Source organism: Ochotona princeps, chromosome 8 (genome assembly GCF_030435755.1).
Source record: "Ochotona princeps isolate mOchPri1 chromosome 8, mOchPri1.hap1, whole genome shotgun sequence".
In the NCBI taxonomy this organism is placed as follows: Eukaryota; Metazoa; Chordata; class Mammalia; order Lagomorpha; family Ochotonidae; genus Ochotona; species Ochotona princeps.
The window spans coordinates 25,084,871-25,107,751 of NC_080839.1; the positions used below are offsets into that span (position 1 = coordinate 25,084,871).

General features: G+C 55.2%; 3 protein-coding genes across 5 annotated transcripts; 2 read left to right on the plus strand and 1 right to left on the minus strand.

Moving 5' to 3' along the window:
* Window positions 1-136: 136 nt before the first annotated feature.
* On the plus strand, window positions 137-8,199 carry DQX1 (DEAQ-box RNA dependent ATPase 1). Of its 3 annotated transcripts, none has more exons than XM_058667711.1 (12): window positions 137-491; window positions 851-1,105; window positions 1,324-1,517; window positions 1,910-2,294; window positions 2,591-2,827; window positions 2,926-3,025; window positions 3,112-3,285; window positions 3,368-3,559; window positions 6,508-6,627; window positions 6,778-6,968; window positions 7,544-7,734; window positions 7,932-8,199. In XM_058667711.1, the coding sequence occupies exons 2-12, from the start codon at window positions 869-871 to the stop codon at window positions 8,086-8,088; spliced, it is 2,178 nt and encodes a 725-aa protein (XP_058523694.1). In that variant the 5' UTR covers window positions 137-491; window positions 851-868; the 3' UTR covers window positions 8,089-8,199. The 3 variants fall into 3 exon arrangements, with proteins under 3 accessions (XP_058523694.1, XP_004590753.2, XP_058523696.1); XM_004590696.4 differs by having other exon boundaries at window positions 3,127-3,285; XM_058667713.1 differs by lacking the exon at window positions 851-1,105.
* Window positions 8,200-9,102: 903 nt separating this feature from the next.
* Window positions 9,103-12,863, minus strand: TLX2 (T cell leukemia homeobox 2). Its single transcript, XM_004590694.2, has 3 exons — window positions 10,731-12,863; window positions 10,084-10,321; window positions 9,103-9,996 (listed from the first exon to the last, which is right to left on the minus strand). The coding sequence occupies exons 1-3, from the start codon at window positions 11,128-11,130 to the stop codon at window positions 9,780-9,782; spliced, it is 855 nt and encodes a 284-aa protein (XP_004590751.1). The 5' UTR covers window positions 11,131-12,863; the 3' UTR covers window positions 9,103-9,779.
* A 4,479-nt stretch (window positions 12,864-17,342) lies between these two features.
* PCGF1 (polycomb group ring finger 1) lies at window positions 17,343-20,243 on the plus strand. Its single transcript, XM_004590693.3, has 9 exons — window positions 17,343-17,498; window positions 17,922-18,027; window positions 18,136-18,288; window positions 18,463-18,534; window positions 18,656-18,761; window positions 18,890-18,923; window positions 19,022-19,108; window positions 19,913-19,993; window positions 20,098-20,243. Exons 1-9 carry the CDS (start codon window positions 17,406-17,408, stop codon window positions 20,143-20,145), a joined length of 780 nt encoding a protein of 259 aa, XP_004590750.1. The 5' UTR covers window positions 17,343-17,405; the 3' UTR covers window positions 20,146-20,243.
* Window positions 20,244-22,881: the final 2,638 nt, after the last annotated feature.

Below are 22,881 nucleotides of genomic sequence, written 5' to 3' on the forward strand. Positions count from 1 at the left end.
GGTCTCAAAAGCCCTGTGAGCAATTTGCTCTTTCCCTGGTTGAGAACAGGAGTGAGAATCTTGTAGTTTTGTGGCAAATCATTGAAATGGTTAAAACTGTCTGAAATTAATTCCTCGTGCCAAGAGATGCATGGTGTTAAAGGAATACAACTGAACCAAAGACCTGTCAGCAACTGGATCTCAGCTTTGGTGTTCACCTCAAGTTTGTGATGCTGCTGTTTTGAAACTACAGATCCCAGAATGCCTTTCAAAAGCACAATACAGACTTATACCATTTCACACATGCTCAGTGTGGTTGCTGGCTCAATGGGTTCCTGACTGGGCAAGTGCCCCACCCCCTAAGCAAAGTTTCAACATTCAGAGTGTTGAGCCTAGCCCTAGGGCAGAGCCGGAATTTACCTTTGTACCTCACGAGGTCAGGGTTGGAAGTTGCCCGGCTGGGTGTGTCTGGAAGTGGCTGCCATCCTGACACGTCTCAGAGCTGCAAGCAGGTTGGAATCCAAAATTTCTGTGGCCCTGCTGTCCCTCCCACTCCCTCTGCTATCTCTTTTTTTCTCCTTTTCCCCATGGGACCTTCCCACAGATTATTAGGTCTCCCTTAGTTCTTGTTGCTCCTAAGGATCTGTGCTAGTCACAAGATTTCTACCACCCAGCTGTTGGGGTGTTAGGGTTGGGGGGAGGCCACTTTCAGTGGCTCAGCACTGAATCCTGGCCAACAAGAAATGCTGGAGAGGCTGGACCCCAGGGCATCGTCTCCTGAGGCTACAGGTTAGGTATCAGACCTGAAGCAGGAAGGTGATACCATGGGTCACCAAGTAGGAGGTCTTACTGGCTACCCTGACTCCTGTAGGTCCTGCCAACGGCTGCCATGGCATCTCAGCCTCTCGGGCTGGCAGAAGATTCTGGTCTGAATGCTGGGGACTCGGAACTGGCTGTGAATCCCTTTGATGGGCTCCCCTTCTCTTCCCACTACTACGAGCTCCTTGAGCAGCGCCGAGCACTGCCCATCTGGGCTGCACGTTTCCAATTCTTAGAGCAGTTGGAGAGCAGCCCCTCTGGAGTGGTGCTGGTGTGTGGGGAGCCCGGCTCAGGCAAGAGCACTCAGGTGGGCAGAGATGCTAGGCGTGAACAAAGGGCTGAGTGGACTGAATTACCCTGGGGCAAGGGGGCAGTGGACAAAGGGTTAGGCTGGTCTCGGGTTCTGGTGAAAGGTCTGGGGACTCCATAAAGAAGGAAAAAGTGGACTGGCCATTGTGCACTCAGCACTTGGGGCTGAAGTCCCACATTGCCCTCACCGGTTGTCCTTCTCCACCTCCCCCCCAGGTCCCTCAGTGGTGTGCAGAGTTTGCACTGGCCAGGGGATTCCAGCAAGGCCAGGTCACCGTCTCCCAGCCTTACCCTCTGGCAGCTCTGAGTTTGGCTATGCGGGTTGCTGATGAGATGGACCTGACCTTGGGTCATGAGGTTGGATACAGCATCCCCCAGGAGGACTGCACAGGGCCGGATACCCTGCTCAGGTGGGGTCCTCTACAGGCCTGACCCAAATCCAGATCCCCTCACCCAAGCAAATGAGCCCAGGCGTCTGGCTTCCCACCATACCCTCCCTCAGCCCAGCTCACCTTTAAGCTATGTGTAGTGGAACTGCTACATTAAGCCGTTGAGCTAGAGCCAGCAGCATCAGATTTGTGAGCCCACCCTCATGAGAATCATGTTCCCCAGCTGGAGCGCAGCATGTGAACACAGCGTCTCCCAGGGATAGGGAATCCTGGATAGGGTCCAAAGACTCAGAATTCAGTCACAGGACCTTTCCCTGACTTCCAGTCATCTAAGTCCTTTGAGAAGTTCTCTCCTGGACTTCTCAGACTGGTTTGCCCACACCAACTCCTCTGTGCATTACCAACGTCAACAGGTTCTGCTGGGACAGGCTGCTTCTGCAGGAGGTGGCCTCCACCCGGGGTCCTGGAGCCTGGGGCGTGCTGGTGCTGGATGAGGCTCAGGAGCGGTCAGTGGCTTCAGATTGCCTACAGGGGCTCCTGCGAGAGGCCAGGCTGGGAAACCTTCCCGGGGACCCCAGGGTGGTTGTGATTACTGACGCAGCTTTTGAACCGAAGCTTCAAGCCTTTTGGGGCAATCCTCCTACTGTGCACATACCCAGAGACCCTGGTGGGAGTCCCACCCCCATCTTCAGGGACACTGTCCCTCCTGATTTGGTGGAAGCTGCCTGCCAAGCTGTGCTTGAGCTGTGTCAGAAGGAGGCCCCGGGAGACGTGTTAGTGTACCTGCCTGGTGAGGAGGTAAAGGAATGAACTGCATACTGCCTTCCTGTTATGGGGAGAAGGGACACCTGTTAGGAACAGTAGAGCAGTGTTGGGGGGGATGTCAAGAATGTCAGGGTAAACAGGTCTAACACCCACTTTCTGACTCCCTATGATCCAAGTATTTGCAATTCAATGAACCCCTGAAGTTGTAACACCCCAAGTTTATGTGCATCTTTTTAGAGTGAGGGATCATAGCTTCTATCAGATTTTTCATCAGAGGTCTATGACCCCAAAAAGGTGACTACTGCCCTTCTGTTCTCCCCCGCCCTCAGGAAATAGCCCTGTGCTGTGATTTCTTGTCCAAGGAGGTGGAGTCCTTGGCTCTCCCAGGGCCTCCACTGCAGGTGCTACCCCTTCACCCAGGCTGTGGTCGAGCCGTCCAGGCCGTTTATGAGGACATGGGCACAGGTGGTGCCCGAAAGGTCGTAGTCACTCACTGGCTGGCTGACTTCTCTTTCTCCCTCCCTTCCATCCGACATGTTATTGACTCAGGCCTGGAGCTTCGAAGTGTGAGTGAGAAAGAGATGAGGGGGAGTGGGGCTGAAGAGAGAAATGGCCCACTCTGATCTGTCTTGGACTTGGTTGGGGGGGCGGCGGTGGGCAACAGGTTTACAATCCTCGGATCCGAGCTGAATCCCAAGTGTTGAGGCCAATCAGCAAGTGCCAGGCTGAGGCCAGACAAGTGCGGGCACAAGGGGTCACATCAGGTAAGAGCCTTTGCCCTTGCCGAGACTAGGCCCCACAAGTACCACGGGCGGGCAGCCCAAGAAGTCCGCAGCAGCCTCCCTCCCAGGTCTTCCTCCCTCAGGATCCTGTCTCCGCCTGTATCCCGAGTCCTTCCTAGAGCGAGAGGCTCCGGCACTGCCCCGCCCCCGACTTGGGGAAGAAAATCTGAGCTCCCTGGTGCTGCTGCTGAAGAGGAGAGAGATTGCAGAGCCTGGAGAGTGGCACTTCTTGGACCGGCCTGGTGAGTGGCTGGCGGGCCCGGGCTGCTGGGTGAGTACTCGGCTCTCGGGCCTCCTGCCCTCAAATCCCTGTCTCCCCACCAGCTCCAGAAGCACTGATGCAGGCCCTGGAAGACTTGGACTACCTAGCAGCCCTGGACGATGATGGGGATCTGTCAGACCTGGGCATCGTCCTCTCCGAGTTTCCCCTTCCCCCTGAGCTAGCCAAAGTCCTGCTGGCCTCGTGCGAGTTTGACTGTGTGGATGAGGTGCTCACCCTCGCTGCCATGCTCACGGGTACACATCTCTCATAAAGTTAGCGCCGTGCCAGTTCGCTCCCCTGGAGAATCAGGTTTTAATCATCTATGCCTCTCTTTGGTCTTTCCCCCTGATGTTTCTTCCCCCTCAATATGCCTGAAGCTCTTCCAGCTGTATACTGAAACTTCAGGGTGCCTCTTCAGAAAGAAACCCTTCCACTTCCTCCAGCTACACAGAATGACCTGGCTCCCCTTCTATCTAGTGCAGTGATACCTCACTGCATCCCAGACTCAGGCCCTCAAAGCACTGACCCATCTGTCAGCTCCCCAGTGACCACCTGCTACCTAATCTCATGTCCTCTTGTGCCCTGACTCCGTACATCTGAGTACTGACTGCTCCTTCCTTGGGGCTGTCTCCTCCCCAGGCCTCTATGATGCCAGCCCTCATGGTTTTCATTCTACCCCTAGCTGTTCCCTTCATCTCTTCCTTGGGCTCTTCATCTTCCACTGGCCCATTTTTAACTGAGTCTTCAGTGTTCTAGCCTTGGTCGTGTGTCTTCTCATTCCCTTCAACTCTCTGAAGTTGATTCACACCCACAATTTAAACTGCCACTTTTATGCTTAAAATTTACAAACCTGTGCTTTGTAAGTCATCTGTATGTCCTTCTCCTAGAATGGAGGGTTAAGGAGAGGGAGAGAGAAGAGAGTTCTTCAGCCTCTTCTGAGTAATTCTACCAGAAGAGTTCACACCATCCCAACAGAGAGCCCCCTCTATTAAACTACCCATTACCACAATTACAAAATCCTTTCCTGTTTCTGTTCTCAAGTGTCACATAATACTGTCATCTCTGTCAGTCTACTACCATTATTCCAGACTAATCTTTCTCCATTTTTTATTTATTTTTTTTTAATCTTTTACATGTGTTTAAAAATCCATCTGGGGTCAGGCATCATGGTGTAGCATGTTAAGCCACCACCTGCATGCCAGTTCAAGTTCTGGGTGCTCTACTTCTAATCCGGCTCCCTGCTAATGGCCTGGGAAAAGCAGCAGAAAATGGCCCAAGTATTTTGGCCCCTGTCACCCATGTGGAAGACATGCAAGAAGCTCCTTGGCTCCTGGTTTCAACCTGGTCTAGCCCTAGCCATTGCAGCCACTAGGTGTAAACTAATGATGGAAGACCCCTGTCTCTCTCCTCTTTCTGTATAATTCTGACTTTCAAATACATAATTTAAAAAAAAAAATCATTTGCCTTCCTCTATGTACTGCCAGTGCCAACTGCAAGTCCTCCTCATTGCTCCATTGTATTCCTTCATTAACTTCCTAATCAGTAACATGAACATTCCCACATTCACAGACTCTCTTGCTTAGAAACCCTTAATAGCTATTCTTTACTTTGAGACAGGATGTAAACTCCATTATATTACACATCAAGGCTCTTCTGACCTGGCCTAGACCATCCTCTCCAGCTTTCTCTCCTACCATTCTGCCGTCTGGCATTCCCTCCACCCGTACCAGGCGATTGGCCACTGCCCAGCCATGCCATGTCATCAGCTTCTGTACCATGCTAGTCACATAGTATAAAATTCTCCCAGGGCCAGCACCATGGCTCAGCAGGCTAATCTTCCACTTTTATTTTTTTTAAAGGTTTATTTTTCTTTATTGCAAAGTCAGATATATAGAGAGGAGAAGAGACAGAGAGGAAGATCTTCCGTCCGATGATTCACTCCCCAAGTGAGTGCAACGACCAGTGCTATGCCGATCTGGAGCCAGGAGCCAGGAACTTCCTCCAGGTCTCCCACATGGGTGCAAGATCCCAAAGCATTGGGCTGTCCTCAACTGCTTTCCCAGGCCACAAGCAGGCAGCTGGATGGGAAGTGGAGCTGCCGGGATTAGAACCGGTGCCCATATGGGAACCCGGTGCGTTCAAGGTGAGGACTTTAGCCACTAGGCCACGCCGCCAGGCCCTAATCTTACACTTTTAAATAGCATCTTCCCATATAGGTGCTGGTTCATGTCTCAGGTTCTCCACTTCCCATCTAGCTCACTGCTTAGGGCCTGGAAAAGCAGTGGAAGATTGCCCAAGTCCTGGGGACCCTGGACCAATGTAGGAGGCCGAAAGGAGGTTCCTGGCTCCTGGTGTCAGATCGGCTCAGCTGCAGCTGTTGTGGTCACTTGGGGAGTGAGCCAGCAAATAGATGATCTGTCTCTCCTCTCTGTAACTCTGCCTTTCCAATAAAAAGAAACTTACTTTAGAATGATCTCCCTGCCCTTTCTCCACTCAGCTAATTTAAAGTTCAAAAATTGGCCCAAGAGTGCTCCTCTTCCTTTCTGCTACCTCACCATCATCCGTCTTCCCCACCATGCAAAGCCTGCATTTAGGTACACTACTCGTTGTTTCTAGAATTCTACTTGCACATACATATCATGCTTATAAAACTGCTTTCTTGTTCCTGCCCACCAGACTACTCCCCAGGAGGGCGGAGACTGTCTTTCACTTACTGCTGTCCTTGATGTCTGAGGGAGATTGGTTGCGGGCCCCCCTACAGAACACCCTCAGATCTACAGTTTTGTAACCCTTGCTCTCTTCATTTCTCAAAGAAAATAAAAAATTTTTAAAAATAATGTAAACTTTCCAAGAACTTTGAATCCTCCTTGTAACACCTAGTACAATATAAATATTATATAAATAGTTGTTAAACCGTATTATTTAGGAGATAATCACAAGGGAAAAATTGTTCATATTTAGTATAGGTGCAAATTTTTTCCAAATATTTTCAATGTGTATTGAATCCACAATTGTGGAACACACAGATACCTACCGAGGGCCAATTATATTTATTCTCAGTGTCTGATGAGGTGCACAGCACCTAAAAGTTACTGTTTTTTGAATAAAGCTCCCAAAGAGATATTTCTACCTTTTCAACATTCCACCAATACTGTTACCCTTTCTCATTCCCCAAAACCGCCTCTCTGTCTCCTTCCCTCAGCTGCCCCCGGGTTTACCCGTCCTCCACTCTGTGCTGAAGAAGCTGCCCTGCGTCGGGCCCTGGAACATGCAGACGGTGACCACAGCTCTTTGATCCAAGTGTACGAAGCCTTTATACAAAGTGAGTGGCCCACTCTGCATTCTCGTAGGGAGTTCCAGGTCTTCCCGGGAGAAGTGGCATGCCAGTTGGCTGACAGCTCTTTGGTCAAGGATTGGGCACTTCCGGGAGTCTCAAGGGCCATGGTTGTAGCTGTTCCCTTTCCTCTCCTAGGTGGAGCAGATGAGGCTTGGTGCCAGGCTCGGGGTCTTAGCTGGGCAGCATTATGCCAAGCTCGTAAACTTAGAGAAGAGCTCCTAGAACTCATGCAGCGAATTGAACTTCCCTTGTCCCCACCAGCCTTTGGCTCTGAGCAGAATCGCAGGAATCTACAGAAAGCGCTGCTGTCAGGATACTTCCTTCAGGTGATAAAAGGAACAAAAGGCAAAGGGAACAAATATTAGTATGGCAGCTTTGAAGCTGGGGTCACAATACCCTTAAGGGGGCTAGCATCGTGGTAATGCGGATTAAGCCACCACTTGTAGCACCCATGGCATCCCAGAGCAGAGTGCTGACAGAAGTCCCAGCTGCTCTGTTTGTGATCCAGCTCCCTGTTAATTCGAAAGTAGCAGAAAATAACCCTAGTCCTTGGGCTTCTACCACCCATGTGGGAGACCCTGATGGAGTTCCTGGCTCCTGAGACTGGCTCAGACCTGGCTGCTGTGGCTATATGAGGAGTGAACCAGTGGATGGAAAATCTCTCTCTCTGTCAACAAATAAATCGATCTTTTTGTAAGACAGAAGGGACTATCTCTTGGAGGTTTTCAGGCATAAGGGCCTATGGAAAAATACTATATGCAATAATAGGGACCAGACAACACCTAGAGGTAACGCTTTGCCTTTAAAATTTGTGCCATCCCTGCTAATTTTTTTAAAATTTGTTGAACTGTGTGTCTCTTCCCTTTTACTTATTCCCACACTGTCTTTGCCTGTCGATAAGGTGGCCCGAGACACAGATGGGACTGGAAATTACCTCCTGCTAACACACAAGCACGTGGCCCAGCTCTCCTCAAGCTGCTGCTATCGAAACCGGCGGCCTCCTGCCAGGCTCCCACCCTGGGTGCTGTACCACAGTTTCTCCATATCCAGAGACAACTGCCTCTCCATTGTTTCTGAGATCCAACCGCAGACGTGAGCCTCTGACACCCTGCTATGCTATCCATCCCTCTCCCTGGGCTAGAAGCTTGGCTGGGGAAGTGGAGAGAGCCTTGAGGAGGGAGGTGTCTGAGTGGGGGTGTAGTAACACAGGGTGAAGGACAGAGCGAGAGGTTGAAGAATCTGCCTCGTAAGGAAGCTACGAATCATCTCATTTTGACTCTCTCTGCCAGGCTGCTGGAGTTGGCCCCTCCATACTTCCTAAGTAACCTGCCTGCAGGTGAGAGTAGAGACCTTCTGAACCAGCTGAGAGCAGAAATGGCAGAATCGGCAGCAGGAAGTGACTCCTCCTCGCCCCGGGAGTTCAGAGAAGCCTGCGTCCTGCAGTGATCTCTCTGCATTAGATCCCCGCCCCCCAGCCTGACCATGAGCCTGAGCACCAACAAATGGAAGGACTGGACACGGCCACTGCCTGGTACAGGAGGCCCCTGACCTGCTCCCCTCGCCATCTTAACACCAGACCCATATTTGTATTCCCTTTGGGCCCATAAAAATATTTTTCTGTGATGGCAAAATCTAAGTGTCATTTCACAACTCCATAAACCTCTACAACATCCTGGAATCAGAAATGATTCCGTGTCAGGTCAGTTCCACATGCCTGCCGAGGGTTTCATGCTGTGGCCAACATCACTCTAGCACAGAATAGCCTCGGCTTTCCAGTGAATGGGTCTCCAGCCCTGCCCCTCTTCCCTCTGCCACAGTGCTCTTACATTGGAAGCCGGTGGGATTACACAGAATCCTCCGTTTCTTCCACACACCTTAAATGCTACTCCTTTTCATTTTAAACATGAAGACTTTGGCAACAATCAACATTGAATCACCAAAAGCACGGCCCACCCACAAACCAGAGCCCTTTCTACCCTGGCTGGGAACACCCTCCCGCTCTGCGCGCTCTTGATCTCCATCATCTGACACTGGAAATGCTTGTATAATTTAACACAAAGAATGGCTTGGTCTTTGGAACTCTGCACAGAACTGCCGCCCTTGGAGACTGTTAGCCTTCCATCCATCTCTGTCACTGCGGGGACGTGAACCCCTCTCCCCAAGGCATGACTCCCGAATTTATTCTCTCCAGGACCAGCACTTAGTTTGACCTAGTCTTTCTCCTACCTTCTCCATTTCACCTCCACCTTCCACAGCTCCCCTGATCCTCCAACATTTTCAACCTGATTCCTCTCGGGCTTGCCACTTTACAATTGTGGGCCAAAATTTTACTTCTCCCGCCCCTAACTCCGCGGGGCCATGAACTTTGCCCACTATTTCCCGGCTGTTCCCTCTCTGCCTTCTGGGGGCTGACAGAGCCAGATTTTCCTTCTGTGTACAGGGACCGCCTCACCTCCTGCCCACGCTCATTATAAAACTCAAGTGGAAAGTCGCGGCCCGCGAGCTGGACAGGCACAACAGGGGGCTCGAGGTCAGGAAGAAATCCTTAGCACTTATTTTTACAATTGAGGGATGAAACGCCCAGTGCGGACAGCCCTCGGGTTCATGGCAGAAGCTGCCAGCGCTCCAGCACCTCCTGCTTTGACTCGGCAGTCGCTGGCGTCGCCGGTGCTGCGGTATGGACTCAGTGGGCGCCCGCCCAGCCCGGCCCTCGGAGCCGCTCGCCTCACAGCTCTCGCCCGCGGCCAACTCCACCTCACGGCCCCTAGCCGGCTCCTCCGGAGTCCCGGAGAGCAGCTCCCATTGGCCAGCCCGCCCCTTTCCCCACACCTCATTGGCTACGGTCCTGCAGGTCCCGCCTTCTTGAGCCTCCGGTTCCCGCCGTGGAGTTAACAGCAGTTGTGAAAAATGGCGGGAAAGGCCGTGTCTGAGCTCGGCCCGCACCCACGCTACGCAGGCCAGCAACCTGCCAGTGGCGAAGGCGGCCTCGACGATTGCCTCACGGCCCGTGCTCCTCACGTGCCCGGCTGCCGCGGGACCGTGGGCGCGGCGGCCGCGCGTTCCACGGCCCTGGGCCCGGTGTCTGCGCGTGGCGCCTCGGTCCGGAAAGAGCGCTCGGCCAAGGAGGCAGGTGTGGTTCACACGACAGAGGCGAGCCCGGACACGGAAGCCACTTTGTTGTCCTCGGCCCAGGGCTGCAGGTTCTGCAGCGCGAAGAGCGACGAGTTGTGCAGGCAGAGCGGGTCCGGGGGCAGCGGTGGCCGCAGCGGCCGCGGGAGCGCGTCCTGTTGCAGGTGCAGCAGCAGGCGGCCGGCGCGGTGCCGCTCGGCCTCGCGCTCCTCCGCCGTCTGGCGCCTGGGCAGGTGGGAGACCAGGGGTCAGCCAGGCTGGCCTCGCCCACCCCGCGCCCCAGCCCGCCCTCGCCCCGGCGCTGTGCCTCACCGCCACTTGGTACGTCGGTTCTGGAACCACGTCTTGACCTGTGCGTCAGTCATGCGCAAGGCCTTGGCCAGTGCGGCCCTCTCGGCGGAGGCCAGGTATTTCTGGCGCAGAAAGCGCCTTTCCAGCTCCAGCACCTGCGAGCGGGAGAAGGATGTGCGCGGCTTCTTCCGCTTTGGGGGAGTCCGGTTTTGGTAGGGGTGGCCTATGCGACGCGTCCCCGAGAAGGGCGAAAGCGCAGCTACCGGGAGAAAGAAAGAGTGGACCAGGGTTAGCAGGGTGACCGAAGTGTGAGCGAGAGGAGAGTGAGTAACCGGTCTTTACCAGGATCCCGGTTCCGCGGTGCATCCGCAGAGAGGCCTCTGGACCTGAAGGAACCTCGGAAGTAACGGCCCTCCCCTTGGGAGAGGGAGCGATGTCTCCCCGCAGCCTCACCCACCCTCCGCGCAATGCAGGCTGCGGAATTGTACAGCTCCCGGCCCTTGCAGGCTGCGGAACTGTACGGCTCTTCCGCAGACCTGGAGAACCGCGCTGGGGAGAATCCGCATGAGCGCTCTGGGGGAGCCCTGACAGGTTCTTTGAGCGAGGACAAATAGATGAGACACGCAATGGGAGTACAACCTAGCTCTCCAGGTGTCGGGCAAACTCACCTGTGAGCCGGTCCTTAGCAAAGCGGCGACCGCTGTCCATCCAGGGGAAAGTGAGTCCGGTTAAGCCGCCGGCGCCGCCCAAACCCGAGGGCCCGGGCACCGCAGGCGCGCCTCCCGCGGGCGGCGGCACGGGCAGCGGGCGGTGAGCCGGGACGCGGATCACGCCGCCCGGGCCCACTCCGGAGCTGCTGGGCAGCGGGGCCAGCGAGCTGGCAGGACCGTAGCCTGCGGTCCCGTGGAATCCAGCCGAGAAGCCTGCGCTCTCTCCATGGCTCTGGCTTGCCCGACCCGAACCCAGGCCGCCTCCGGGGGGTTCTGGGCCGCCCAGGATCTGATCGATGCCGAAGCTGATTGGCTCGTGGTGAGGAAGGTTGTGCGGAGCCAGCACCGCCGGCTCCATGGGTCTTGCTTTGCCTGGGAAGACTGCGGGAGGTGTGTTTGGGGAGGGTGCCTCACGCAGCTCGGGAGCCCAGCGGCGGTGCGCTCCAGGCGGCGGCTTCAGGGGCCCTCGGGGTTGGCCACCGCTGGGCGCCGGGGTCCTCGGAACTGCTGCATCCCTGTGCACCGGGAGCAACAGCGCCGGTGCCCGCCGATGCCGGGCGTCCACTCGGCGACTGGCATCCCGGGGGAGCGCCGCCGGCGGGGCCCCACGAGCTCCTTTGCTGCACTGAAGCGCGGATGGACGCTGGGCTGCCGGGCCGCTATCCAAGTCCCGGGTGGAGAGGGTTGGCCAGCTTCGGTAGGGGCAGTGACTGACAGATCACCCCGGGTGGGTCGTGGGGGCTGGAGGTTGGGCAGGGGCGGGGCCCGGCCGTTAAAGGGGAAGGGACGCCTGTTTGCGCCAAGCGCGGGGGAAGACTGGCCGGCCGAGAAGTGCTGGGAGCACGGGGTGGGGATGGAGAGCGAGGGTGTTAGTGACCCGGCTCAGCGCGGGAGGGGTCAGAGCTCGAGCCGCTGAGTCAGCCAAGATGCTACCCGCGCCTGCATCCTCGCCGGCTCCGCCTTTGGGCTCCCTCTGCCTCACCGACTTCCTCACCGGCAGGTGCCTCCTCCCTCAGCCCCCATTCTTCGCCTCCCGAAGGGTGTTGCTTGCCAACTCTGGGATTCGTTGTGGCTCCCGCCTAAGGGCCCCATAAGACCAGATCTCGTTGTGGCTTCCTGGCTGCCTAAGAAGCGACTGGGAACTAGAATTCGCGATCTGGAGGCCCAAGGAAAAAGCGCAGGTGTGGGAAGGGCTGGCAGGATGCGTTCGGTGGGCTAGGGCGGGGATCTGAAAGCCGGGCTCACGGTCCTGGTGCCTCGCGGGCCTCTTTCGTAAAGGCCCCTGCCCGGAACGGGCACGCCCGTAATTGGTGCCCTGTTTCTTAGATTTTCGATGTTTTGGAAGCAATAAAGAAAACTGATGGCTCAGATGGAATCAACTGGAGCTGAAAGAGCCGGGGCAGGGCGGCCTGTCCACCAACTCTGAAGTGCGGAGGGAGGGCGCGCCAAACGTGTGGCCTTAGCCCCTCCATTCTGCGGGTTGTTGCACATTCTCTCTTCTGAAAAACCAGAGGGCAAAATCGTCACAGGCGACACGTGCGACCTTACTGACGCCTAGAAGGGATCCAGGCCGCCTTGTTTCCTACAGAGGTTTCACCCCACCCAAGCCCCAGAAAGTGCGCCTGGAGCGTGCCAGAGAAGGGAGGTGGGGGGAAGCCCCAAGCTACACAGTGACCTCGTGACCCTTGGCTGCGGACCCTGGAGTCGGCTGTGTGTAAACTCCGCATCCTTCCCCAGGATGGGACCCCTGCGGGCGGGCCCCAGAGCCTTAGACCCGCCCCCGCCGCCGCCCTGCCCGGTGCAGGCCGCCATAATCGGGTTAGCTGGGCCGGAATTACATTACCTTCCCCAGCCCGCCCTGGCCCTAGGGGGGGCCCTGGCGCCTCAGAGCCGGTGAGGCTGGGCGCGAGGAGGGGGGCACTCCGACCATCCCTGGACGGGTGGGCACCACTGAAAAGCAACTCAGCCCGCCTCAGACACGTGGGGGCTGAAGGACCCCGCCCAGCTGTGGGCTCCCTCGCCCCCAGGCCCTCGTGCCCACTCTGCCCCGGCAGGACTCCCGTGTTAGCCAAAATGCCTAAGACGGGAGCACGGATCCTCCAGGAGCCCCTGGGAAGGGCTCTGCCCCTCCTTTCTCCCCAGCAGATGGGCTGGCAGCCTGGCGCCTGAGGCAGGGTGAGGGGGTCTTATTTCTCCTGGGAACCGGGAATGGCACTGGGCATCTGGGCAGGAAGAGAGTGAAGCCAGCTCTGTCTTCACCCAAAGGCCTCAGCGCCTCTTCTCCCCGCCAGTGTTCTCAGACTTCAGTTTGAAGGGGTGAGCCGTGGGAGCGGCGCAGTGAGCATTCATATGCAACAACCTTCCCCACCTGAGCCACTTCTGTCATCCGGTTTCTCTAGCCCCCATCAGTTCTGTTCCCAGCCCCTTGTGAAAGCACAGGGGTCCTGCCCATTTGGCAGCTGTATTTTTATCTTGGTGAAAACCACAGACAGCATCATCCGTCCCTCCTCTATCCTTTCCCGGAAACCCTTGCTAAAAAGCACTCAAGGGAGGTGGCAAGGGAGCAGGAACTCTCAGAGTCCCTCGGAGGGGGAACTGAGCCTAGGGAGATGGCTAAGGAAAAGGCCCTCTAAAGGGGTCCAGCCAGCAGCTCCTGCTGTTTCCCAGCTCTCAGAGGTTACTGGCCTGTCTCCAGCCAAGCTGAATGGTCCTTCTAGAATGAATCAGTGAATGAGAAAAGGGCACCACTGTGCAGACCTGCCACCCCCTACCCGCAGGCGGCTGCAGATTCCCTGGCTTTAGAAGCACAGCACTGAGGTAGCTGATGCACTGAGGAGACGCACCACCAGCTCAGACACACCTGAGGAGTGCCCTGCTCTTGCTGAGCACAGGGGGACCCCACCTATCTCACACTCCTGCGAGCTCCTGTAGAAGACAGAGGCAAGGGCCCGGCAGCGTGGCCTAGTGGCTAAAGTCCTCGCCCTGAACCTGGAGGAGGTTCCTGGCTTGGGCTTGGGATTGGCACAGCACCAGGCCGTTGCGGTCACTTGGGGAGTGAATCATCGGACGGAAGATCTTCCTCTCTCTCTCCTCCTCTATGTATATCCGACTTTCCAATAGAAATAAATAAATCTTTAAAAAAAAAAAAAAAAGAAGACAGAGGCCCCTCAGACACACTGTTTTGGATCTATGTGCTCATGCTCACTCTCCCCAACTCTCTCAGGAAGAGGTCTCGCTTCTAGCCATGGCCCCTGCTCCTTCCCTTCCTTCCTGTGGGTGTAAGGTCGCTCCCCTCAGATGGGGTCCCTCAGATCAACACTTCTTTTAGCAGCTTAGTCCTGCCTACCTCCTCTGTGTCACATCTTTATCACCTGGACAAGATGGTTGATTCTATTCACACAAATGATGTTTGCCATTTCCCTTTTTTAAAAAAGATTTATTCATTTTATTACAGCCAGATATACACAGAGGAGGAGAGACAGAGAGGAAGATCTTCCATCCTATCATTCACTCCCCAAGTGAGCTGGAACCTCTTCCGGGTCTCCCACGCGGGTGCAGGGTCCCAATGCATTGGACCGTCCTCAACTGCATGTTTAATCACCAGCTGCTTGGCAAAATGTCTTGTCTTTTCTTTTTCCATTGAAAAGTCAGATATACAAAAAGGAGGAGAGAGAGAGAGAGAGGAAGATCTGCTGATTCACTCCCCAAGCGGCCACAACAGCCAGAGCTGCGCAAATCCGAAACCAGGAACTTTCCTACAAGTCTCCCACATGGGTGCAGGGTCCCAAAACCTTGGCCCACCCTCCACTGCTTTCACAAGCCACAAGCAGGGAGCTGGATGGGAAACGGGGCTACCAGGATTAGAACCGGAGCCAAGGCGCATTCAAGATGAGGACTTTAACCACTAGGCTACCACGCCAGTAGGCCAAAAAATGTCCTTTCTTTAGGCTTCTGGAATATTGGTGCATATTCCAGAATATTTTTGGACATTCACAGTTATTTTGCTGCATTTCTTCCACTGACTTAAAAAATGTATTTAATTTGAAAGTCAAAGTTGCAGAGAGAGAAATCTTTCATCTGCTAGTTCAATCCCTAAATGGCCACAACAGCCACAGCTGAACGGATCCAAAGCTAGGAGTTCCCACATGGGCTGGGTCCCAAGGCTTTGGATCATTCTCTGCTGCTTTCCCAGGCCATAAGTAGGAAGCTGGATTAGGAAGTGAAGCAGCCGGGGCAGGAACCAGTGTCCATATCGGATGCTGGCACTGCAGGTGGAGTATTACCTTGTTACAGCACCACAGGGCCCTTCACTGACTGTTACTGAACACTTAGAGCACTCCTCAGTGCTGCCTTCAGCTTTCTGGATCTCTACATCCACTCAGACTGTATCCATTTCAATAGCCCCAACCCACCTGACAACTCTGAGACCTTTATCCGATCAGCCCCACCTTTCTTTTGCTGAAGCCCCCTAGACCCGAGACACTGGAGGGCATGCTCCCCTCCCAAACTCTTCATTCACTCTCTTACCCAGGTCTACCAAACCACAGCCCTTGCTACCTCTGCCTATCATGCTTCCCTTGGCAATGCCTCAGATACAGCCCTTCCCTTCTATTGCCATTGCTAAAACGCCAGTCTGGGCTGACGCTGCCTCCACCACCTGGATTCAGTCATGTGTCCATTCTGAAAGCTTTGGTTGAACACTTATTGTGCACCTGGCCCCTGGAGAGCTATAGCTGTGAACACAAGAGGGGGGAAAATCTATCCCTGCCACTGGGAAGCTTACATTCTAGTGGGAGAGACAGATGAAAATCTAGAAAAACATAAGAAAAACATATTAAGTACTGATAAATGCTATGAATGCTAATAAATTCTAAGATGAAAAATCAAGCAAGGAAGTAAAAGGTGGGTGGGTTATTTTTATCTCGAGCAATCACAGAAGCTGCATGGAGTGAAGGAAGAAGGAGTCACTGGCCATCTGTGCATCTCAAGTTACGGAGAGAGCAGGCCCGAACCCTGGGTGCTCATGTGTGCAGCTACGAGACGTCCAGTGCCATTGGAGAGACCGTGCAGACCCCTGTCAGGCCTTGGAGTCCTATTCTGGTTGAAAAGAGGAGCTACTGAAAGGTTGGAAATAGGACAGAGAACCAAGCTGATTTTTCAAATTTACTTTAACAGCTGTTTCAAGACGTAACTGACACAAGCAGCAGAGGAAGTGGACACTTCCGTAAGTCTGCACCCTTGAAGCCACCGCCACAGGCACCACAGTCAACACAGCCACCCCTTGGAAAACTTTTCTGTTTCTTTATGTTATGTTTTATCAGAACTATGTTGGGCTGCCAATGTGGAGAGCAGCCTAGAAAGGGGCAAAGACGGACATGAGGAAAGCGGACAAGGGGCCATGCAGTCATTGAGGGGAGTGATGACGGAGCCGGCCACCAGGGAGCTGAGGACTGCAAGGAGAACCTCCTGAGTAAATCCCTGGTGTCACCACTTCTTGCTGCTGGAGAGAAATGGGCAAAAGTGTTCCTTTCCTAGAAAGGTGCTCTCCCTTCAGCAAACCCCACCAGCTCCCTATTGCCCTCAGGCTAGTAAGCCCAGCCCCTGCAGTCTCAGCTTCCTCCACCCAGCTCTGAGATCCACATCTCGACCTCTCTCGCTGCCCTCCGCCGTTTCCATTCCCACCACACTTCCACCCACTCCCCTAGGGCGAAACTGTCTCCACACCGAGCCTCTCCTCCAGAAAGCTTTTCCGGAGCCTCCACTGAGACCTCTCCCTCGTGGAATCTCCAGTGGCAGAGGAACAGGAGGGTGGCATGCAAGCCCTTGGACCACCCCGACTCCCCAAGCGCCGGGCTCGGCCCCTGCTGCTCTCCGCCAGCGTGCGTCCGCGGTGCGGCAGTGTCCTAGCCGTCCTCCCCTCCTCCTGCGGCATCTGCTCTGCATTAGTCTGTCCCAGGCCTCCGCAGGCGCCGATGATTAAATCATCATCATTAACCAGGGCCTGCCCCCCCTCCATCCCCGGCAGCAGAGGGAGAATGGGGGGGTGTCAGATCGCTACCAAGTCCCTAGGGGTCTCTATGCTCCCCCTACGCACCGGCCTCCCACCCCTCGACCCCTTCTCCGAGACTCCGCAAAGAAACTCGCGCCCCGCAACCCGGAGAAGGCCCGCCATCTGGGTGAAGCTCCGCAACACGGAGCCGTCAGCCAACCAGGGCGACGTTAGTAGGAAAGGACCCAGAAGAGGCTTCTTCAGCGAGGTCGCGGTCCCAGGAGACCGACGACCCTGGGCAGCAGCGAGTGGGGACCGCCCTCGGGGCGTAGGAGAGAGCGCAGTCTTTCGCAGGCTCCAAAAGTTAGTCCCGACCTGGGGCAGGGTCTATTAGAAGCATTCCGACTGGAGAGCTTAGAGACGGGACCCTCGCTCACTGCTTCCCCCCGACCCCACACTCTCTAAGTCTCGATTGCGGGGGGAGGGGCCAGGGGGGCTCAGGTGAGCACACGGGGGAGACAGGGGCGTGGGCGGGGCTTTACAGAGAGTGGGCGAATCCGAAAAGACCTAAGCCCTCGTTGCTGGGAGACAAGTCCCGCCCCACAGGCGGCACCGGAAGTGGCAGGCCGGGATCAGCCTTTAAGATGGCGTCTCCTCAGGGGGGCCAGATTGCGATCGCGATGAGGCTTCGGAACCAGTTGCAGTCAGTGTACAAGATGGATCCGCTACGGAACGAGGTGCCGGGGCTGCAGGGTTACTGCTGTGATCGGTTAGCGGTGCGAACTGGGGCGGGCAGAAGGACGGGCGGTGGCTGGCCAAGAGCCCAGTGCGCCTGCGCAGAGCCTGGGGGCCCGACGCGCTTGCGCGATTGCAATCGGGTTGCCAAACTCTGGGCTAGGACGCCTGCGCACTCTGCCGCCCACGTCGTGTAGTATCCCCTGGGAAAGAAGGGTCAGGCGAGTCCACGTGAAGGGAGCCCCTGCTGGGCGCGGAGCCCTCTGCTGGGCGGAAGGCGAGTGCCACCTCCTGTGTGTCGATCCCCCGCTCATGGCAAACGATGCGGGGCTTGATCGCAGAATCTGAAAATAGAGGATTGCGAGTTGGCAAGGTGTGCTGCGGGGGGGGGGGGGGGTAACTAATGACCGAGGGTGTGTCGACAGGAGGAGGTCCGAGTGAAGATTAAAGACCTGAACGAGCACATCGTTTGCTGCTTGTGTGCCGGCTACTTCGTGGATGCAACCACCATCACAGAGTGTCTTCATACTTGTAAGTGTGCCCTACCTGGTCCTCAGCAAGCCATCAGCCTCTGTGCCTCCCCCAGCCCATGAATCCTGTTCCTAGAGGGGATTAGAATCTGCTTTTCCCTTTGTGCAGTCTGCAAGAGTTGTATTGTGAAGTATCTCCAAACCAGCAAGTACTGCCCCATGTGCAACATCAAGATCCACGAGACACAGCCATTGCTCAACCTCAAGCTGGACCGGGTCATGCAGGATATTGTGTACAAGCTAGTGCCTGGTCTGCAAGACAGTGAGTGACCCACTGCACTTGGAGGGAGGATGGGCCCTCTTGAGAACTGTCACTGGGGGAGGCGGGGCAGCTTGAAGTGACCAGGGCTTTGGGAATCATTATAAGGAAGGATGTCAGCAGCCAGAAAGACAAGGGTAAGAGCCCAAACACATATGGATCCTTGCCCCTTTCTAGGTGAAGAGAAACGTATTCGGGAATTCTACCAGTCTCGAGGCTTGGACCGGGTGACCCAGCCCAGTGGGGAAGGTACATCTCAGAGAGTAACATAAACCACCACCCCCGGCACTCCTCCCACCTTGTTTTGCTGCCTGGGAAAAGAGGGGGTGTGGGATCTGCAGCAGCCTCTTCACCACCCTGTCTCTCTCAGAGCCAGCCCTGAGCAACCTCGGCCTCCCGTTCAGCAGCTTCGACCACTCTAAAGCCCACTACTATCGCTACGACGAGCAGCTGAGCCTCTGCTTGGAGAGGCTGAGGTGAGGCCTTGGGAAGAAGTCCAACAGGGAGGATGCGTCCATTTCCTTGGGGAGATCCTAGCACGGCCCCAGGTGTGGGAGAGAAGGAAGCACAGGGCTCCCTAATGTGTGTCTGTTCCCCCCCGTAGTTCTGGCAAAGACAAGAATAAAAACGTCCTCCAGGTGAGCGGGGCTGGAGGGAGGGCCTCTCTAAGGACACTCACCTCCCAATAGCCCTTCCCTCATCCTCCTTGTCCTCTTCCCTCCTCTCCCCGTCTCAGAACAAGTATGTCCGATGTTCTGTTAGAGCGGAGGTACGCCATCTCCGGAGGGTCCTGTGTCACCGCTTGATGCTAAATCCACAGCATGTGAGTAGTCTCACAGTAGGATTTATATTTTAATTTTTTCATTTTATTTTTTAGGAAGAGGGAGCTACTAAGAGCCTACAGTGAACTAGGGTAGTTCTGTTTTTTTTTTTTTTTGCTTTTTTTTTTTAAAGATTTTATTATTATTATTGGAAAGCCGGATATACAGAGAGGAGGAGAGACAGAGAGGAAGATCTTCCATCCGATGTTTCACTCCCCAAGTGAGCCACAACGGGCCGGTGCGTGCCAACCTGATGCCGGGAACCAGGAACCTCTTCCGGGTCTCCCACGTGGGTGCAGGGTCCCAAAGGTTTGGGCCGTCCTCAACTGCTTTCCCAGGCCACAAGCAGGGAGCTGGATGGGAAGTGGAGCTGCCGGGATAAGAACCCGCACCCATATGGGATCCCGGGGCTTTCAAGGTGAGGACTTTAGCCGCTAGGCCACGCCGCCGGGCCCTGTTTTTTGTTTTAATTTCTTAATTTGAAAGACAGAGCTGCCATCTCCTTGTTGCTTGTTCACTTCTTCAAATACCCACAAGGGCTGGACTGTGCCAAAGCTGGGAAGTGGGAACTTTATCCCCAGGTGTCATGTAGATGGACCATCTAGTTGAGCCAACACCTGCTATTTCCCAAGGTGTGCATTGGCAGGAACCTAGACCTGGAAGCTGAGCCAGGACTGCAACCCAGCAACGCTAATCGGCCCACCACTCGGGTCACCACTCTCCCCAGCTCCCCCCACCCCCGCCACAGCGAAGCTCTTACTCTGCCCAAGGAGAGTAATTCTAAAATGGACTCATCTCCCTTCTAGGTACAGCTCCTTTTTGACAATGAAGTTCTCCCTGATAACATGACAATGAAGCAGATATGGCTTTCCCGCTGGTTCGGCAAGGTAAGCCAGGGCCGAGACCATCCCCAAGGCAGAGGTGGGAGGGGTGGGGGGCCTCCGGATCAGAGTGCTCCCCGCTGACTATTTGTTCCCTGGTTCTCTCCTAGCCGTCCCCTTTGCTTTTACAGTACAGTGTGAAAGAGAAGAGGAGGTAGGGGCCAAGCCCCTTTCTCACCCCTACCCCTATCCCTCCCCAGATATTTATGTGAAATTAATTACGGCTTTATTTTTTGAAATAAAAGCTTTAAAAAGGCATCTCACTTCTTGTTGGTCTTGTTGGTCTTTTCTTCTGACTTTCCTGTCTGTCTCTGGGACTCTTCACGCTTTGTCCTTCGGCCTACTTCCCTCTCCAGCCCTCTGAGTTTCCAGGTCAAAAGGGATTCCACTTCTTTGGCCACGGTTTTCATGGTATAGTCAAAGGATGTGGTGGAGGATGCTATACATGCAGAACTCAAAAGGAGAGGGAGCTGGGGAAACAGATGCCCCTGGCAGCTCTCACTGGGTCGGGAAGGCTTTCGGGAAGGGAAGACTGTATGCCTCATAGATGCCCCTAGGACCCAGGGTGCGGAACAGGCCTGAGTGGCAGTGTGCTGCTTCCTCAGTGCTGAGACGAAGGCTGCAGCTGGACAGTGGCCACTGCCAAGAATGAAGAAGAGAAACTCAAAGGGTTGCACTGTGGTTCTGTAAGCTGGCTAATAGGGACAGAGACCGGAATCTACAAAACAGATGGGGTGGGTAGGACGGGGAGAGCTGGGAGTCGGGCTGCGCCTGCATGCAAGATTTCAGCAAGTCTTCAGGGACTGAGTGAAGCCAAGTGGAAGCAGACAGGGCACTGAGGAAAGAACAAGAGCTGCTGCAACGAACACAGAAGTGCCTGGAAGCATCCATTGATGGATTCTGTAGAACTGTTCTTGACTGTGAGCCTAGCCCTGGGTGAAGGGATGACACTCGGCCAGGGTTCCTGCGCTAAGGACCTTGTAGTGGAATCATCAGACATTTGCCTAACTGGGACAGTAATCCAGGGAGGCCAAGGTAGGGAAGCAAATGGGGCTGCTGCCATTCACGGGGCAAACCTGTCAAGGCAGAATGGCATGAGCAGCTTAAACATTCCCAGAAGGAAGTGTGAAGCCCTAAATCTTGTGCTAGTGTGATCTAACTTAGCCTATCAAGGGGTGGGCAGCTCCTGAGGGTGGAAAGCATGCTGCCATAAGCAGCGGGGGGCCTGGAGAAGGCTTGTGGTGTGAGCATGGGAACCAGGGGAGACAGCTAGGCAGTTCTGGACACCTTGGCTGCCTGTGCTTCGTCCATCCAGGGGCACAGATGAAGGGCACAGAGGAGAGGCTGCCAGAGCAGCGGGGCAGGCAATAGGACCTGCCTATGGACATGGCTGAGTCAAGGTTTCAGTGTTTCTGGGTTCTCGCCCCACCCCCTCCGCCCCTGTCTCTTTCCCTTCCCCCCCTTGCCTCCCTCCTCCAGCTCCCTCACCCAGTCCTCTTTGGCCTCTGGAAAATCCTCTAGCCAGAATCTGGGCATGGTTCACCTTTGAGCCTGTCTCTACACCAGCAGCTGCCTCAGGGTTGGTGATTACAGTCCCCGCCCTCCCCTGCAGGTTCTGCAGCCCACTGGAACACACTGCTTCACCGCTGTCCTCCAGATGTTTGTGTACCACAATGTTTCTTAGGAGTGATGTGGACTGGGGAGAGGGACTGCGCAGGGCAGGGCGCTGGGTGGGGCCTGGAGTGGAGCGTCCACTGCACTGTTTCACCCACCAGCCTCTCCTTTTCAAGGGACCCTGGTGGTAGCAGCTGCAGTGTGGTGTGTCTCCAGATGTGGCTCACACCTACCAGCTGTGGTACCCACCCCTGCCCGGGAGTCCATTTTCACCCTACCCCCACCATGACCCTGCGGTCACTCACATATCTTTTTACATTTATTTATTTATTTGAAACACAGAGTGACACACACAGAGACATCTGCCCTCCGCTGATTCACTCTCCAAATAGCCCCAAAAGTCAGACCAAGCCAGGAGCCTGGAATGCTTTACCGGTTGCACACAAGGGTGGCAAGTGATCAGGGCCATCATCTGCTGCCTCCCAGGGTGTGCCTTAGTAGGGAGTTGGAAGGCAAGCAGAATAGCACTGGCATAAGGGATGTGGCTCCCAAGTCCGCAGTGGTTTACCTACCCCAGAACGCACTTCTCTAGCGCATTTGCATCAGTCAGAAGAGACTTTACTGCCCACGGGTCCAAGGCACTCCTAGAAGGGACATAAGGTCTCCTCAGCAGCACAAGCCCCTTTTGCACCTGCCGCTCCCTGAGGAGCACAGAGGTCAGGTCCCTCTCCGCAGCCTTGTCTCAGGGAACAGACACTGCTAGAACAGTGAAGGCAGCACTGAGTCTGAAGCTGCATCCAGCTGCTCTCCTGTCCCAGTCAGCACCCCTCCCTGATGCTGGCAGTTGCACAGGGCCCCACACCCCCTGCCAAAAGTCAAAATTAAAAACCAATGTGTGTGAGGGGAAAAAAAACAGCCCAAACATACCCTAATCTCTCCCCTCTGTCCCTGGGTGATGGGTTTATCCCCCTCATCCCCATCCCCCCATCCTGGTGGAGGCAGTGGACAGGACCCCACAGCTCTGTGATGACCCTGTGGGTTCACTTCCCTCAGAAGGTTACCCTGATGGCTGTCTGGGTAATTGGGAGGAAGGCAAGCCTTCAGGTCTTGGGTCCCCTAGAGAGACCAGAGCTGGGCCAGCCTGCCGGGAGGAAGCCAACAGCAGGATGAGGAGAGAAGGTGGGGGTAGGGCTGGCGGGTGGCAACACCAAACAGCCAGGCCAGGAGGAGTAAGACGGTGTATCCTTCTGAGAGAGTAAGGGTCTGAAAGTGGGGATTCC